This window comes from Entelurus aequoreus, linkage group LG03, assembly GCF_033978785.1.
Source record: "Entelurus aequoreus isolate RoL-2023_Sb linkage group LG03, RoL_Eaeq_v1.1, whole genome shotgun sequence".
NCBI lineage: Eukaryota > Metazoa > Chordata > Actinopteri > Syngnathiformes > Syngnathidae > Entelurus > Entelurus aequoreus.
In genome coordinates this window covers 91,151,402-91,168,760 of record NC_084733.1, presented here as the reverse complement: position 1 = coordinate 91,168,760, position 17,359 = coordinate 91,151,402, and the positions used below count along the sequence as shown (strand labels likewise).

Sequence of the window (17,359 nt, the reverse complement as noted above, 5' to 3'; positions counted from 1 at the left end):
AAGAACGGAAGCCGGAAGCACAAACCGGATGTGACGCATTTAGTATTTACATTTATTACAAGTTATATATCTTTTTATTACTGAATGTTTTGTTTTTTTAAAGCATTACACGGATTCGATTATTTAAGATGTCAATAAACTTCTCAATCAATCAATTTGATCAACAATCAGATACATCGATTACTTTTAATGCTAAACAGATCCCAGCGGTTTTGGAGGCATTTTCAAAAACTTTTGGTTTAGTAATAAATGGAAATAAAAGTTGAAATTATGTTTATCCATGAAACAAAATCGCAGCCCGTTTGTGGAAGTACTGCAAAGAACTCCCTTGTATTTGGGAATTAAAATCAATAAATTGACAAATGATCGACTCGGTCATAAACGGTTCTATTGGTGGAAAAACAAAACGACTGGTTCGCGTTTTATTTTGAAATGCATGTCACCGCTTCACTTCCGGGAACATTAAAAACGTGTTTTTGGTCATTTGTCTTCGTTTCTGCTGATGATGTTCATTGTTATATTAACTATAATCTATATAATATATATATATATATATATGTATATACACACACATATATATATATACACACACACACACACATATATACACACTATATATATATATATAGATATATATACACACATATATACATTTCCATATATATATATATATATATATATATATATTTATATTTCTATTTATATATATTTCTCAATATATATATAGATAAATGATAAATGGGTTATACTTGTATAGCGCTTTTCTACCTTCAAGGTACTCAAAGCGCTTTGACAGTATTTCCACATTCACCCATTCACACACACATTCACACACTGATGGCAGGAGCTGCCATGCAAGGCGCTAACCAGCAGCCATCAGAGGCAAAGAGTGAAGTGTCTTGCCCAAGGACACAACGGATGTGACTAGGAAGGTAGAAGGTGGGAATTGAACCCCAGTAACCAGCAACACTCCGATTGCTGGCACAGCCACTCTACCAACTTCGCCACGCCGTAGGTGCATATATATACATTTGAACAGAAGTGTAGATATAACATGTTCACACAGAAAATAAGCAGACATTAACAGCAAATGAACAAGTAGATGAATAATCCATTTTTTACAGTTTGTCCCTCATAATGTGTACAAAATAATAGGTGTATAAATGACACAATATGTTACTGCAGACTAATTAGGAGTCTTTGTTTGTTTACTTACTACTAAAAGACAAGTTGTCTAGTATGTTGACTATTTTATTGAAGGACTTAATGACAATAATAAACATGTTTCATGTACACTGACATTTTTTGTTACAATAAAGACATTTTTTGTGGTCCCCTTTATTTAGAATTTTACTATTTTATGGTTGATTAACACCCGCCTCTCCTCCGGATATGTCCCGGCTGCTTTTAAGCGTGCTGTGGTGCAGCCTTTAATTAAAAAGAAAAATCTCGACACCTCTGTTCTTTCTAACTTCAGGCCTATCTCTCAGTTACCCTTTCTGTCCTTCAATCCTTGAGCGAGTAGTGTATGTCCAGTTACAACTAGGGATGTCCGATAATGGCTTTTTGCCGATATCCGATATGCTGATATTGTCCAACTCTTTAATTACCGATACCAACCGATATATGCAGTCGTGGAATTAACACATTATTATGCCTAATTTGGACAACCAGGTATGGTGAAGATAAGGTACTTTTTTTAAAAATTAATAAAATAAGATAAATAAATTAAAAACATTTTCTTGAATAAAAAAGAAAGTAAAACAATATAAAAACAGTTACATAGAAACTAGTAATGAATGAAAATGAGTAAAATTAAGTGTTAAAGGTTAGTACTATTAGTGGAGCAGCAGCACGCACAATCATGTGTGCTTACGGACTGTATCCCTTGCAGACTGTATTGATATATATTGATATATAATGTAGGAAGCAGAATATTAATAACAGAAAGAAATGGGGGGAGGGAGGTTTTTTGGGTTGGTGCACTAATTGTAAGTGTATCTTGTGTTTTTTATGTTGATTTAATTAAAAAAATAAAAAACGATACAGATAATAAAAAAACAGATACCGATAATTTCCGATATTACATTTTAACGCATTTATCGGCCAATAATGTCGGCCTGCCGATATTATCGGACATCCCTAGTAAAAATGCATTTTCTCATCGATAACGTGCGCGCTCTTTCAGTCAATTAGTGCACCGGGGGGGGGGGGGGGGGGGGGGGGGGGGAATCGTCATGGAAACGTAAAAATAGACTCAGAGTAGGGATGTCCGATAATGGCTTTTTGCCGATATCCGATATTCCGATATTGTCCAACTCTTTAATTACCGATACCGATATCAACTGATACCGATATCAACCAATATATACAGTCGTGGAATTAACACATTATTATGCCTAATTTGGACAACCAGGTATGGTGAAGATAAGGTACTTTTTGAAAAAAATTAATAAAATAAGATAACTAAATTAAAAACATTTTCTTGAATAAAAAAGAAAGTAAAACAATATAAAAACAGTTACATAGAAACTAGTAATTAATGAAAATGAGTAAAATGAAGTGTTAAAGGTTAGTACTATTAGTGGAGCAGCAGCACGCACAATCATGTGTGCTTACGGACTGTATCCCTTGCAGACTGTATTGATATATATTGATATATAATGTAGGAAGCAGAATATTGATAACAGAAAGAAATGGGGGGAGGGAGGTTTTTTGGGTTGGTGCACTAATTGTAAGTGTATCTTGTGTTTTTTATGTGGATTTAATAAAAAAAAAAAAAAAAAACGATACAGATAATTAAAAAAAACGATACTGATAATTTCCGATATTACATATATATAACCATTAGAGATTAATAGCATGAAATAACAAAATATATTGCAGTCATGTTTATGTTTCAAAAAATACAAAACCCCAAAAGCGGTGGAGTTGTCACGTTGTGTAAATGGTAATTAAAAGGAGAATACAACAAATCCTTTTCAACTTATATTCAATGGAATAGACGGCAAAGACAAGATATTTCATGTTCACACTGAGAAATTTTGTTATTTTTTACAAATATTAGCTCATTTGGAATTTGATGCCTGCGACATGTTTGAAAAAAGCTGGCACAAGTGGCAAAAAAGAGTGAGGAAGTTGAGGAATGCTCATCAAAGACTTATTTGGAACAGGCTAATTGGGAACAGGTGGGTGCCATGATTGGGTATAAAAGCAGCTTCCGTGGAATGGTCAGTCGTTCACCAACAAGGACGGGGCGAGGGTCGCCACTTTGTCAACAAATGCCTGAGCAAATTGTTTAAGGACAACATTTCTCAACAAGGAATTTAGGGATATCACCATCTACGCTCCGTAATATCATCAAAAGGTTCAGAGAATGTGGAGAAATCACTGCACGTAAGCCATGATATTACACACCTTGGATCCCTCAGGTGGCACCGCGTCAAAAAGCCACATCAGTGTGTAAAGGATATCACCACATGGGCTCAGGAACACTTCAGAAAACCCACTGTCAGTAACTACAGTCGGTCGCTACGTCTGTACGTGCGAGTTAAAACTCTACTATGCAAAAGCCACAGCCATTTATCAACAACACCCGGAAACGCCGCCGGCTTCGCTGCGCCCGAGCTCATCTAAGATGGACTGATGCAAAGTGGGAAAGTGTTCTGTGGTCTGACGAGTGCCACATTTCAAGTCGTTTTCGGAAACTGTGGACGTGGTGTCCTCCGGACCAAAGAGGGAAAGAACCTAGGGTGAAAGTGTAAAAGGCAGCATGTGTGATGGTATGGGGGTGTATTAGTGGCCAAGACATGGGTAACTTACACATCTGTGAAGGCACCATTAATGCTGAAAGGTACATACAGCTTTTGGAGCAACATATGTTGTTATCATGGACGCCCCTGCTTATTTCAGCAAGACGAGGCCAAGCCTCGTGTTACAACAGCGTGGCTTCATGGCAAAAGAGTGCAGGTACTAGACTGGCCTGCCTGTAGTCCAGACATTGCAAATATGAGAAGGGAGACTGTTGAACAACTTAAGCTGTACATCAAGCAAGAATGGGGAAGAATTCCACTTCCAAAATGTGTCTCCTCAGTTCCCAAACCTTTACTGAGTGTTGTTAAAAGGAAAGGCCATGTAACACACTGGTAAAAATGCCCCTCTGACAACTTTTTTGCTGCCATTTAATTCTAAATGTATGATTACTTGCAAAAACGAACAAAGTTTCTCAGTGTGAACATGAAATATCTTGTCTTTGCAGTCTGTTCAATTGAATATAAGTTGAAAATTATTTGTTGTATTCTCTTTTTATTTACCTTTTACACAACGTGACAACTTCACTGCTCTTGTATGTGCACGACAACCACATTATTTATCTGATTGTGGCATAAATAAAGTATATTATATCCTAAAAAAAACACTCACTCAAGACTTAAACATGTTCTTTAGAAACGCCCATGAGTACAGGAACCTGAAACCTGATCCTGAGAGTTGAAACAAAAGCTTCTTACGTTTCCCAGCGAGGGCGCCATAGCAGCAAACGCCGTCTTTGCACGCTGGGGCCGCCTTCATTCCGAAGGACCCATGGATCTGGGACCGCGGCGAGAGCCGAGGGCGCTGAGGCAGAAGGACGAGCGAGACCTCCAGCTGAAGCTGGACCTGCTGGAGAAAGAGTTCAGGTGCACGTGCAGGACGCTCCGCCAGCGGCGCCACCTGCTGGCGAGCGAACACAGAAATGTGGCGATGGTGAAGGCCTGCCAGCCCAAAGCCACCGTGAACTTGGCCATGAAGGAAATAGTCCAGCGCGTCGGCACGTCCAGGGACGGAAGACGGCGGGATGAGGACCGGCAGCAGCGCTCGGTGTCCGCCCCGCCGGGTCAGATCCAGAGGACCTTGTCCTTCCTGCAGATGAAAAGCATCGCCCAAATCGACGCCATCTCGGAGAGAGAAGCGGCCAGACGGCAACGAGAAGCAAGAGAGCGGCGAGAAAGGCTGAAGACCTCGCGGAGGGAATCTTTGCACAAGAAGGTGACGGACTTCATAGACCAGCTGGAACGCAAGAACCAACTGGAAGTCTTCATGGAGGAACTTCTCTAGCTTGAAAGCAGAATTATTTTATTAGCGAGACTCAAACAATGTGACCCATGTCCTTCATGGTGGTCAACGCTCGGTGGAGTGGCGTCTCCATCAGGAGGCTGCAGTTGTTTTTCCACTCGGGACAATCTGGGAGCTCCTCGTCTGGAAAACAACGTAAACAAAGTTTGTTAAAGAAAATAACATTGTTGGTTTTTTCCCCAATTTTCTTGTAATCTACAGAGCACCTAAAGGGACATGGGGGGGGAAAAAATCCTAAAATTTTTTTTTTGACATGCGCACGAGAAACTTTTTATAAATATATAAAAAAAAATTTTTTAAAAAATGTTTATTTTTTTTATAGACATTTATCTCGTGTGCACGACAAACTTTCTCGTGCGCACGATACATGTCTACAAAAAAAAAAAAAGTATAATTTTTTTTATAGACATATCTAGTGCGCACGAGAGATATATATATATATATATATATATATACACACATTTTTACATACTTACATACATTTTTTGGAATTTTTTTTATAACTTTATAAAGTTTCTCGTGCGCACTAGATATATATATATATATATATATATATATATATATATATATATAGATACACACACATTTTTACATACATTTTTTGGATTTTTTTTATAACTTTATAAAGTTTCTCGTGCGCACGAGATACATGTCTAAAAAAATAATTTTTTTTGGATTTTTTTTTTATAACTTTATAAAAAGTTTCTCGTGCGCACGAGATACATGTCTAAAAAAATAATTTTTTTTGGAATTTTTTTTTATAACTTTATAAAAAGTTTCTCGTGCGCACGAGATACATGTCTAAAAAAATAATATTTTTTTGAATTTTTTTTATAACTATAAAAAGTTTCTCGTGTGCATGAGATACATGTCTAAAAAAATAATATTTTTTTGAATTTTTTTTATAACTATAAAAAGTTTCTCGTGTGCATGAGATACATGTCTAAAAAAATATTTTTTGGATTTTTTTTTTATAACTTTATAAAAAGTTTCTCGAGCACACGAGATACATGTCTAAACAAATAATATTTTTTTGAATTTTTTTTATAACTTTATAAAAAGTTTCTCGAGCACACGAGATACATGTCTAAACAAATAATATTTTTTTGAATTTTTTTTATAACTTTATAAAAAGTTTCTCGAGCACACGAGATACATGTCTAAACAAATAATATTTTTTGGAATTTTTTTTATAACTTTATAAAAAGTTTCTCGTGCGCACGAGATACATGTCTAAAAAAATAATATTTTTTTGAATTTTTTTTATAACTTTATAAAAATTTTCTCGTGCGCACGAGATACATGTCTAAAAAAATAATATTTTTTTGAATTTTTTTAATAACTTTATAAAAAGTTTCTCGTGTGCACGAGATACATGTCTAAAAAAATATTTTTTTGAATTTTTTTTATAACTTTATAAAAAGTTTCTCGTGTGCACGAGATACATGTCTAAAAAAATAAATATTTTTTGGATTTTTTTTTTATAACTATAAAAAGTTTCTCGAGCACACGAGATATTTTCTCGTGCGCACGAAATACATGTCTAAAAAAATAATCTTTTTTGGATTTTTTTTTATAACTTTATAAAAAGTTTCTAGTGTGCATGAGATACATGTCTGAAAAAATAATATTTTTTGGAATTTTTTTTATAACTTTATAAAAAGTTTCTCGTGTGCACGAGATACATGTCTAAAAAAATATTTTTTTGAATTTTTTTTATAACTTTATAAAAAGTTTCTCGTGTGCACGAGATACATGTCTAAAAAAATAAATATTTTTTGGATTTTTTTTTTTATAACTAAAAAGTTTCTCGAGCACACGAGATATTTTCTCGTGCGCACGAGATACATGTCTAAAAAAATAATATTTTTTGGAATTTTTTTTTATAACTTTATAAAAAGTTTGTCATGTGCACGAGATACATGTCTAAAAAAATATTTTTTGGATGTTTTTTTTATAACTTTATAAAAAGTTTCTTGTGTGCACGAGATACACGTCTAAAAAAATAATATTTTTTGGAATTTTTTTTTATAACTTTATAAAAAGTTTCTCATGTGCACGAGATACATGTCTAAAAAAATAATATTATTTTTTGGATGTTTTTTTTATAACTTTATAAAAAGTTTCTCGAGCACACGAGATAGTTTCTTGTGCGCACGAGATATATGTCTAAAAAAATTTAAAAATATTTTTTTTTTTTTTATAACTTTATAAAAAGTTTCTCGAGCACACGAGATAGTTTCTCGTGCGCACGAGATACATGTCTAAAAAAATATTTTTTGGAATTCTTTTTTATAACTTTATAAAAAGTTTCTCGTGTGCACGAGATACATGTCTAAAAAAATAATATTTTTTGGATTTTTTTAAAAATAACTTTATAAAAAGTTTCTCATGTGCACGAGATACATGTCTAAAAAAAAAATATTTTTTGGATTTTTTTTTTATAACTTTATAAAAAGTTTCTCGAGCACACGAGATACATGTCTAAAAAAATATTATTTTTTTGAATTTTTTTTATAACTTTATAAAAAGTTTCTCGTGTGCACGAGATACATGTCTAAAAAAATAATATTTTTTGGATTTTTTTTTTATAACTTTATAAAAAGTTTCTCGTGCGCACGAGATAGTTTCTCGTGCGCACGAGATACATGTCTAAAAAAATATTTTTTGGAATTCTTTTTTATAACTTTATAAAAAGTTTCTCGTGTGCACGAGATACATGTCTAAAAAAATAATATTTTTTGGATTTTTTTTAAAATAACTTTATAAAAAGTTTCTCATGTGCACGAGATACATGTCTAAAAAAAAATTATTTTTTGGATTTTTTTTTATAACTTTATAAAAAGTTTCTCGAGCACATGAGATACATGTCTAAAAAAATATTATTTTTTTGAATTTTTTTTATAACTTTATAAAAAGTTTCTCGTGTGCACGAGATACATGTCTAAAAAAATAATATTTTTTGGATTTTTTTTTTATAACTTTATAAAAAGTTTCTCGAGCACACGAGATAGTTTCTCGTGGGCACGAGATACATGTCTAAAAAACTAATAACATTTTTTTTGATTTTTTTTTTATAACTTTATAAAAAGTTTCTCGTGCAAACGAGACATGTCTTAAAAAAAAATAAAAAAATAAAAATTACTAAAAAATGTTTTCCCCCTTTGTCCCTTTAGGGGCTCCGTAGTAATCAGACCATATTTTCGGTATATTAGATGGAATTTTTACCTGACATCATCTGCAATCTTCAGAAGGGTCACCTGACCACTGTGGCGTGTCGCCTGTATTGGGGGCGGAGCCTGGTTGGCCACGCCTATAAGAACAGCTGCTAGGCAAGAAGTCACAGTGGTCAGGTGTCCCTTCTAAAGATTGCATATGACAGTCCAAACATCCATCCATTTTCTACCGCTTGTCCCTTTTGGGGTCGCTGGAGCCCGTCAGCTGCATTCGGGCGGAAGGCGGTGTACACCCTGGACAAGTCGCCACCTCATTGCAGGGCCAACACAGATAGACAGACAACATTCACACACTAGGGACCATTTAGTGTTGCCAATCAACCTATCCCCAGGTGCATGTCTTTGGCGGTGGGAGGGGCCTATCCCCAGGTGCATGTCTTTGGAGGCGGGAGGAAGCCGGAGTAGAACCCACGCAGTCACGGGGAGAACATGCAAACTCCACACAGAAAGATCCCGAGCCCGGGATTGAACTCCGGACTACTCAGGACCTTCGTATTGTGAGGCAGACGTACTAACCCCTCTTCCACCGTGCTGCCCGCAGTCCAAACATGTCAGGTAAAAATTCCATCTAATATACCGAAAATATGGTCTGATTACAAGAAAATTAGAAAAATATATATGAATATTAGAGGAGTTTGTTTCAAAGGGGACAATGCAATTTGATAAAAACACATGACGACACATTAGAGATGTCCGATAATGGCTTTTTTGGAGATATTCCGATATTGTCCAACTCTTAATTACCGATATCAAGCTATACTGATATATACAGTCGTGGATTTAACACATTATTATGCCTAATTTTGTTGTGATGCCCCGCTGGATGCATTAAACAATGTAACAAGGTTTTCCAAAATAAATCAACTCAAGTTATGGAAAAAAATGCCAACATGGCACTGCCATATTTATTATTGAAGTCACAAAGTGCATTATTTTTTTTTAACATGCCTCAAAACAGCAGCTTGAAATTTGGGACATGCTTGAATAAATATTTTAAAAGTAAATATATACCTCATGACCTAATAAATCTAACTAAATAGTGCAAAACAAAATAAATATCTCCAAAGTAAAAGGTCTCCTCATGAAATGAATACTCAATAGCACACAAGAAAAGATCTCCTTATTAAATGGATATTCCATACCCAAGTAGTAGTTATGACAAAATAAATATGTCATAACTAGGGATGTCCGATAATGGTTTTTTGCTGATATCCCGATATTGTCCAACTCTTTAATTACCGATACCGATATCAACCGATACCGATATCAACCGATATATACAGTCGTGGAATTAACACATTATTATGCCTAATTTGGACAACCAGGTATGGTGAAGATAAGGCACTTTTTTTTTAAAAATTGTAAAATAAGATAAAAAATTAAAAACATTTTCTTGAATAAAAAAGAAAGTACAACAATATAAAAACAGTTACATAGAAACTAGAGATGTCCGATAATATCGGCCTGCCGATATTATCGGCCGATATATGCGTTAAATGTAATATCGGAAATTATCGGTATCATTTTTTTTTTTATTATCGGTATCGTTTTTTTTTTTTTTAATTAAATCCACATAAAAAACACAAGATACACTTACAATTAGTGCACCAACCCAAAAAACCTCCCTCCCCCATTTACACTCATTCACACAAAAGGGTTGTTTCTTTCTGTTATTAATAGGGATGTCCGATAATATCGGCCGTTAAATGCGTTAAAATGTAATATCGGAAATTATCTGTATCGGTTTTTTTTATTATCGGTATCGTTTTTTTGTTGTTTTTAAAAAAAAAAAAAATCCACATAAAAAACACAAGATACACTTACAATTAGTGCACTAACCCAAAAAACCTCCCTCCCCCATTTACACTCATTCACACAAAAGGGTTGTTTCTTTCTGTTATTAATATTCTGCTTCCTACATTATATATCAATATATATCAATACAGTCTGCAAGGGATACAGTCCGTAAGCACACATGATTGTGCGTGCTGCTGCTCCACTAATAGTACTAACCTTTAACAGTTAATTTTACTCATTTTCATTCATTACTAGTTTCTATGTAACTGTTTTTATATTGTTTTACTTTCTTTTTCATTCAAGAAAATGTTTTTAATTTATTTATCTTATTTTACTAATTTTTAAAAAAAGTACCTTATCTTCACCATACCTGGTTGTCCAAATTAGGCATAATAATGTGTTAATTCCACGACTGCATATATCGGTTGATATCGGTATCGGTTGATATCGGTATCGGTAATTAAAGAGTTGGACAATATCGGAATATCGGCAAAAAGCCATTATCGGACATCCCTAATAGAAACTAGTAATGAATGAAAATGAGTAAAATGAAGTGTTAAAGTTTAGTACTATTAGTGGAGCAGCAGCACGCACAATCATGTGTGCTTACGGACTGTATCCCTTGCAGACTGTATTGATATATATTGATATATAATGTAGGAACCAGAATATTGATAACAGAAATAAATGGGGGAGGGAGGTTTTTTGGGTTGGTGCACTAATTGTAAGTGTATCTTGTGTTTTTTATGTGGATTTATTAAACCCCCCCCCCCCCCCAAAAAAAAAAAACGATACTGATAATAAAAAAACCGATACCGATAATTTCCGATATTACATTTTAACGCATCTCTAGTCATAACTAAATAAATATCTCATACAAAATGAGATTAGCACACAGGAAGTGTGTCAAAGGCCACCTTGAGAGTGGAAGCGGACGCTGGTGGGAAGACATCTTTGCTGGTCCAAGTAGTCCATGGTGCAGAGCACGGCGGTCTTCGGGGTGGTCCGGGTCAGCATCAGCACCAGGATGGAACACAGCAGGTTGCTCTCCATCACCTGGACGGACTTGTGGAGCTCCTGTGAGCGAGTGCAGAGGGAACAACACGTCTGCTGATTGCCTTGCATACATTCTGTTCTAAATCAAGCATTTTCCCAGCATGCAATTGGATAAATCAATACTACAGTAGTATTGGCCACAAGATGAAACCAAAAGCAATCTTGTTGAGTATCATGACCACTCATTGGCTGCAGCCTCAGGCAGATTACAACATTATAATAAAAGCAGAGGTCTTTCTATGATACCAGTTTTCTCTGGTATCATAGTTGTAACTCTCCAAATGGGTTTCTTTTGTGATTGATGCTGTATTACTGCCTTTTCCCAGCGTTTTATCAAAACATTCCCCTTCAATAATCACCTAAATTGCGGTAAACCTACATTTCTTGGTATCTTAAGTATTATTATCATCACGTACCATTATCACTGGAGGACGAGACCAAACATGTTACACACTGGGGTGAGCGATACCAAGTAAACAAGCATCAACCAAACTGATATACTGATACTGAATACTTTGACTTGAAATGATCATTGAATCATTTTCTAAATTTAGAAATGGCAACAATGACACCAGAGAGTAACGACGTGAACAAAACTACATGTCACCTTCACAAGCTTCAGCTGCTGCTTGCGTCCGGCGAAGGCGTTGAGGCGCGTGCTGAGCGCGTCCAGGAAGCCCCTGGCGTCGGCCTGCGAGTCGCCGTGCTGGCTCAGGGAGATGAACGGGGGCACGTTGTGGCGACTGACCCTCAGGGCGGGCCTGAGGTCCATCTCCAGCTTGAAGGAGTCCAGGTACGTGCCCTCGAAGGCCGTGGCCAGCGTCACGCACGCGCCTTTGCCCTGGCGGGTGCTGACGACGTCGTAGCCGCCTGGGGATGTCGCGAGGGTCAAGGAAGGCGCGTGAGAGGTAAACAAAAAGCCGTCGGGACGAAATGAGACGCACCGATCACTTGATGAGCGTGCAGGAGCGCCGTCAGCTGCGTCACTCTGGCCATCAGCTGCAGGATTTGGGACTTCTCAGCATCCTCAGAGTCCATTCCTTCTTCTTCTTCTTCTTCTCCTGCACACGCATCGTCCAGCCGCCTCCTGCGCGTCTCTATGTCCTGAGCAGCAAATATATTGGACATACAAGTACACATATATACTCACATACACACAATTATTCATACATATATACACATACAAAAGCCAAAAGCAGTGAAGTTGTCACGTTGTGTAAATGGTCAATAAAAGGAGAATACAACAAATCCTTTTCAACTTATAGTCAATGGAATAGACTGCAAAGACAAGATATTTCATGTTCACACTGGAAAATTTTGTTATTTTTTGCAAATATTAGCTCATTTGGAATTTGATGCCTGCGACTTGTTTCGAAAAAGCTGGCACAAGTGGCAAAAAAGAGTGAGAAAGTTGAGGAGCGCTCATCAGACACTTATTTGGAACATCCCACAGGTGAACAGGCTAATTGGGAACAGGTGGGTGCCATGATTGGGTATAAAAGCAGCTTCCGTGAAATGCTCAGTGGTTCACCAACAAGGACGGGGGCGAGGGTCACCACTTTGTCAACAAATGCCTGAGCAAATTGTTGAAGAACAACATTTCTCAACAAGGAATTTAGGGATTTCACCATCTACGCTCCGTGATATCATCAAAAGGTTCGGAGAATCTGGAGAAATCACTGCACGTAAGCCATGATATTACGCACCTCCGATCCCTCAGGCGCTACTGCATCAAAAAGCCACATCAGTGTGTAAAGGATATCACCACATGGGCTCGGGAACACTTCAGAAAACCACTGTCAGTAACTACAGTTGGTCGCTACATCTGTAAGTGCAAGTTAAAACTCTACTATGCAAAGCCAAAGCCATTTATCAACAACACCCAGGAACGCCGTCGGCTTCGCCGGGCCCGAGCTCATCTAAGATGGACTGATGCAAAGTGGAAAAGTGTTCTGACGAGTCCACATTTCAAATTGTTTTTGGAAACTGTGGACGTGGTGTCCTCCGGACCAAAGAGGAAAAGAACCATCCGGACTGTTCTAGGGTGAAAGTGTAAAAGGCAGCATGTGTGATGGTATGGGGGTGTATTAGTGGCCAAGACATGGGTAACTTACACATCTGTGAAGGCGCCATTAATGCTGAAAGGTGCATACAGCTTTCGGAGCAACATATGTTGTTATCATGGACGCCCCTGCTTATTTCAGCAAGACAATGCCTAGCCACGTGTTACAACAGCGTGGCTTCATAGTAAAAGAGTGCGGATACTAGACTGGCCTGCCTGTAGTCCAGACCTGTCTCCCATTGAAAATGTGTGAAGGCTAAAATATGAGAAGGGAGACTGTTGAACAACTTAAGCTGTACATCAAGCAAGAACGGTAAAGAATTCCACATCAAAAATGTGTCTCCTCAGTTCCCAAACCTTTACTGAGTGTTGTTAAAAGGAAAGGCCACGTAACACACTGGTAAAAATGCCCCTCTGACAACTTTTTTTGCTGCCATTTATTTCTAAATGTATGATTATTTGCAAAAATGAACAAAGTTTCTCAGTGTGAACATGAAATATCTTGTCTTTGCAGTCTATTCAACTGAATATAAGTTGAAAAGGATTTGCAAATCATTGTATTCTCTTTTTATTTACCATTTACACAACTTCGGGGTGTTGTTGACGCCATGATGAAGTGTTGCATTATCCCACCTTGTATGTCCGCAGGTCGGCCCTCAGCAGGTCTCTCTGGGCGGTCAGCGCCTCCACTCGGGCCCAAAGCTCCTTCACTCGACTCCGCTGCGTGGGTTGAGCATTCCGGCTCCTCGCCCGCACCTCCAGCGTGCACAGGTGACTTAGAACACCTGGGAAGGTACAACAAAGAATCTATGACGTCACGCGTTAGCAAAACAACACGCTAACGGCTAAGCTAGCTCTACGGTGTTGTCACCTTTTGGCGCTTCCATCCTTGGTGAGGTTCAAAATCTCAATTTTGTTGGACGAACGCCGTTTGGAGGCACTTTATAGACACTCGGCTGACAGAAGTTTGATTTTGGCGGCCGTTTGTCGTCAACGTAGAGAGGTTACGCCCCCCGGAAATAACGGAAGTAAATACTCTACTTCCGTTTTGACCGTTTTTTTAAATTTTATTTTTTATATCGAAAGCGACATCGCTATACAATTTACAAAATGTATGCTTTATCGATTCTCAAAATAAAAACATTGATACTTTTGATGCGTGAGTAATTTTGAGATAATGTTTATCATTAACAAGAAGACGGTGTACTCTAAAGTGACTAAATCGCTGGGATCTTGTCTAAATTAAACGCGATTGGTGGAAACCACTTTCTTTTTCCCCCCCGCCTAGGGAAGTATGCAGAAGAAAGAAAATGACCATTTAATTAAAATGAGTCAAAATTATAAAACAGTAAGTGTATTGTAGCGGTGTACAGTGTTAGCCAATGACTTTGGCTGGGGGGCGGGACTTCCGGCGAGAGATAGGGAAGTGACGTTGATTATTTCCATTTCATTTCATTCGTTTATTTCGAATATGTAGACAAAACAAAAACACATTTTGAAAAAAACAACAAAAAAGCCATTCAAGAATGAATAACAAAAACAATAATAATAATAGTAATAATAAAAAGCAAAAGAAACAAGAAATGAAAATAAACATTAATGTAAACATATCCGAAAAGGAGTGAGAAGAAGTAAAAACTTATGTGCTCCCACCCCTCTTATTACTTACTGTATGTCTAATAATAATAATAATAATAATAGTATATACAAATGTTATGTCATATAAATTATAGAATAGAATAGAAAGTACTTTATTGATCCCTGGGGGAAATTCAGCACCACAGTTCGCTCACAATAGACAATAATAATAATAAATAATATAATATATTATATATAATATATGAATAATATAAATATATTCTACATTTAAGTGCAGTCAAGGAACATGTGCATTATACATTATTATAAGAGGAAAAGTCTTTTTTTTTTTTCCTTTTTTTTCAACATCAGAGAAACATGTCAAGTAAAGAAAACAAAAGCAAATACAGAAAGTATTAAATAATGATACAAAAAAAAAAAAACAGACAAAAAGGGCTACCTAAATCACTTTAAATGTTTTTAACGAATATATCAATTTAAGGGCTTTTTTACTCTTAATCATCCTCCAAGATTTGATTGATAATTAACCATTAGGCCAATTAGAAAATGTTGGCCTAACTTTCATAAATCGACATTTATGTAGAAAACATTTTGCCTGGAGCATAATATTGTTGACAAACATTTCTATGTTAGAGTAGTTTATAAAAATACCAAATGTGATCTCTTCTATAGAGAATGGGGTCATCTCCCATCTCCTCCCACAACACATGTACACTCTCACAGATGATTGACATCCTTTACAGCTCCACGGATATAACAGCCATCAACCTCCATGTTCCATTTAAGTTTTTTAAAAAAAATCATTTGAAGTGTATATTCCATTCATCATTCTAAATCCTACTGGTGGCCTGTAAAAAGAGCATTACTAGGACAATGGATATTACAGGAGAGCCCAACTTTGAAGCCATGGATGGAAATCACAATGGACATTTATCAAATGGAGAAGATAACGGCTTTTGTTAATTATAAATTGGAGAAATGTACTTCATACTGGGAAAACTGGGTCAATTATGTCACATAAGCCTGATTTTAATTTCTCGAAATTAGTGATTGTACTGTTTAAAAAAAAAAAACATATATATATATATATATATATATATATATATATATATATATATATATATATATATATATATATATATATATATATATATATATATTACTCCCTATATGTGTATATTTATATATCTGTTTATATTATTTTATAATAAAGTATTATTTATTTTTTCTTTATTTAATTGATGTATTTGCAAATACTATTTAGTTTTCCTGCTGTTTTTTCTTGGGGGGGTATGGTTAGCATGGCCTAGTGCAGGGGTCACCAACGCGGTGCCCGCAGGCACCAGGTAGCCCGTAAGGACCGGGGGCCGTACTTATCAAGCTTCTTAGAGTGCCATTTTACACTTAAGTCCTGAGAATTTGCGAAATTTAGTCCTACTCTCAAACTTAAGAATAAAAGCTTTTTATCAACGTTCTTAAGTCTAAGAATCACTCCTACTCTCCACGATATTTAAGAGACCTTCAGAGGTGTCTTAAGTGGTTAGGAGTTGCCAGCAGGGGATGGCACTGAGGCGAGAGAGACGTGCGCGAACGTTCAGGGAGCGGAACGATGTCCTGGATTTGTTTGATGACGAGCAGCTGATCAAACGGTATCGTTTAGATAGAGCGGATATTATTTTTGTCACAGATTTAATACTTTTCGATTCCTTGTTGATTTCTGTATGTGGCTGCAGTGGGCTAGTATATATAGAGCCACCCACACCAGTTTCAAATTAGTTGCCTAATTAATGAATTGGAAAGGAAATGTTATGACAGTAGCGTATGTGTGTGGCCGTGAGGTGAGTGACGTCAGTGAGTGTGTGGGCGAGAGAAGAGAGGGAGCGGTAGCGTGAGTGCCGGCGGGGACTAGTTTGTTTTGTATTATTTTGTAGTTTATTGTCAAAATATACACTCCCATTGTCCACTTAAATATTTCCAAGATATTTTTTTATTCTTAGACAACGGATTCCCTTCCGTGATTGGTCATTTCTATGGACACAGAAATGACGTCACCTAAAATTCCATTTACGGCACATAGTAATGTCGTAATTCAGCTCTGAGTGTGACACTTAAGATTCAGTCCTACACTTCGCTGAAAGTGTGAGTAAGACGCTTGATAACTAACTTTTAAGTGCAGCTTTCAGCCAAGAATTTATTTACTCTTAAGTCAACTCTTAGCAGACTTCTTAGGAGTCATTCTGAGAAGCTTGATAAGTACGGCCCCTGGTCTTCACTTGTTTAAATAAATTCATTAATTTTTTTACTTTGCTTCTTATAACTTTCAGAAAGACAATTTTAGAGAAAAAATACAACCTTGAAAATGATTTTAGGATTTTTAAAACACATATACCTTTTTAATTCCTTCCTCTTCTTTCCTGACAATTTAAATCAATGTTCAAGTAAATTTATTTTTTTTATTGTAAAGAATAATAAATACATTTTAATTTAATTCTTCATT

The 17,359-nt window shown here is 36.3% G+C and overlaps 2 protein-coding genes across 2 annotated transcripts in view; both read right to left on the bottom strand.

Annotated features, from left to right (window-relative positions):
* The window catches only part of LOC133647095 (ankyrin repeat domain-containing protein 66-like), a 37,233-nt gene that overhangs the window by 9,890 nt on the left and 9,984 nt on the right, over window positions 1-17,359 (bottom strand). The gene's annotated exons all lie outside the window — the stretch shown is intronic.
* Window positions 4,976-14,283, bottom strand: LOC133645863 (centromere protein O-like). The gene is made up of 6 exons (XM_062040780.1): window positions 14,135-14,283; window positions 13,897-14,048; window positions 12,146-12,305; window positions 11,809-12,071; window positions 11,063-11,222; window positions 4,976-5,235 (listed from the first exon to the last, which is right to left on the bottom strand). Exons 1-6 carry the CDS (start codon window positions 14,148-14,150, stop codon window positions 5,126-5,128), a joined length of 861 nt encoding a protein of 286 aa, XP_061896764.1. The 5' UTR covers window positions 14,151-14,283; the 3' UTR covers window positions 4,976-5,125.

Bases quoted from the DNA above. Each gene is read 5' to 3' on its own strand.
- LOC133645863 (XM_062040780.1), bottom strand. The intron at 12,072-12,145 runs GTGCGTCTCATT...CGACATCCCCAG, and splicing joins GCACGCTCATCAAGTGATCG to GCGGCTACGACGTCGTCAGC. The intron at 5,236-11,062 runs GTGGCCTTTGAC...GTTGTTTTCCAG, and splicing joins CGTCCGCTTCCACTCTCAAG to ACGAGGAGCTCCCAGATTGT.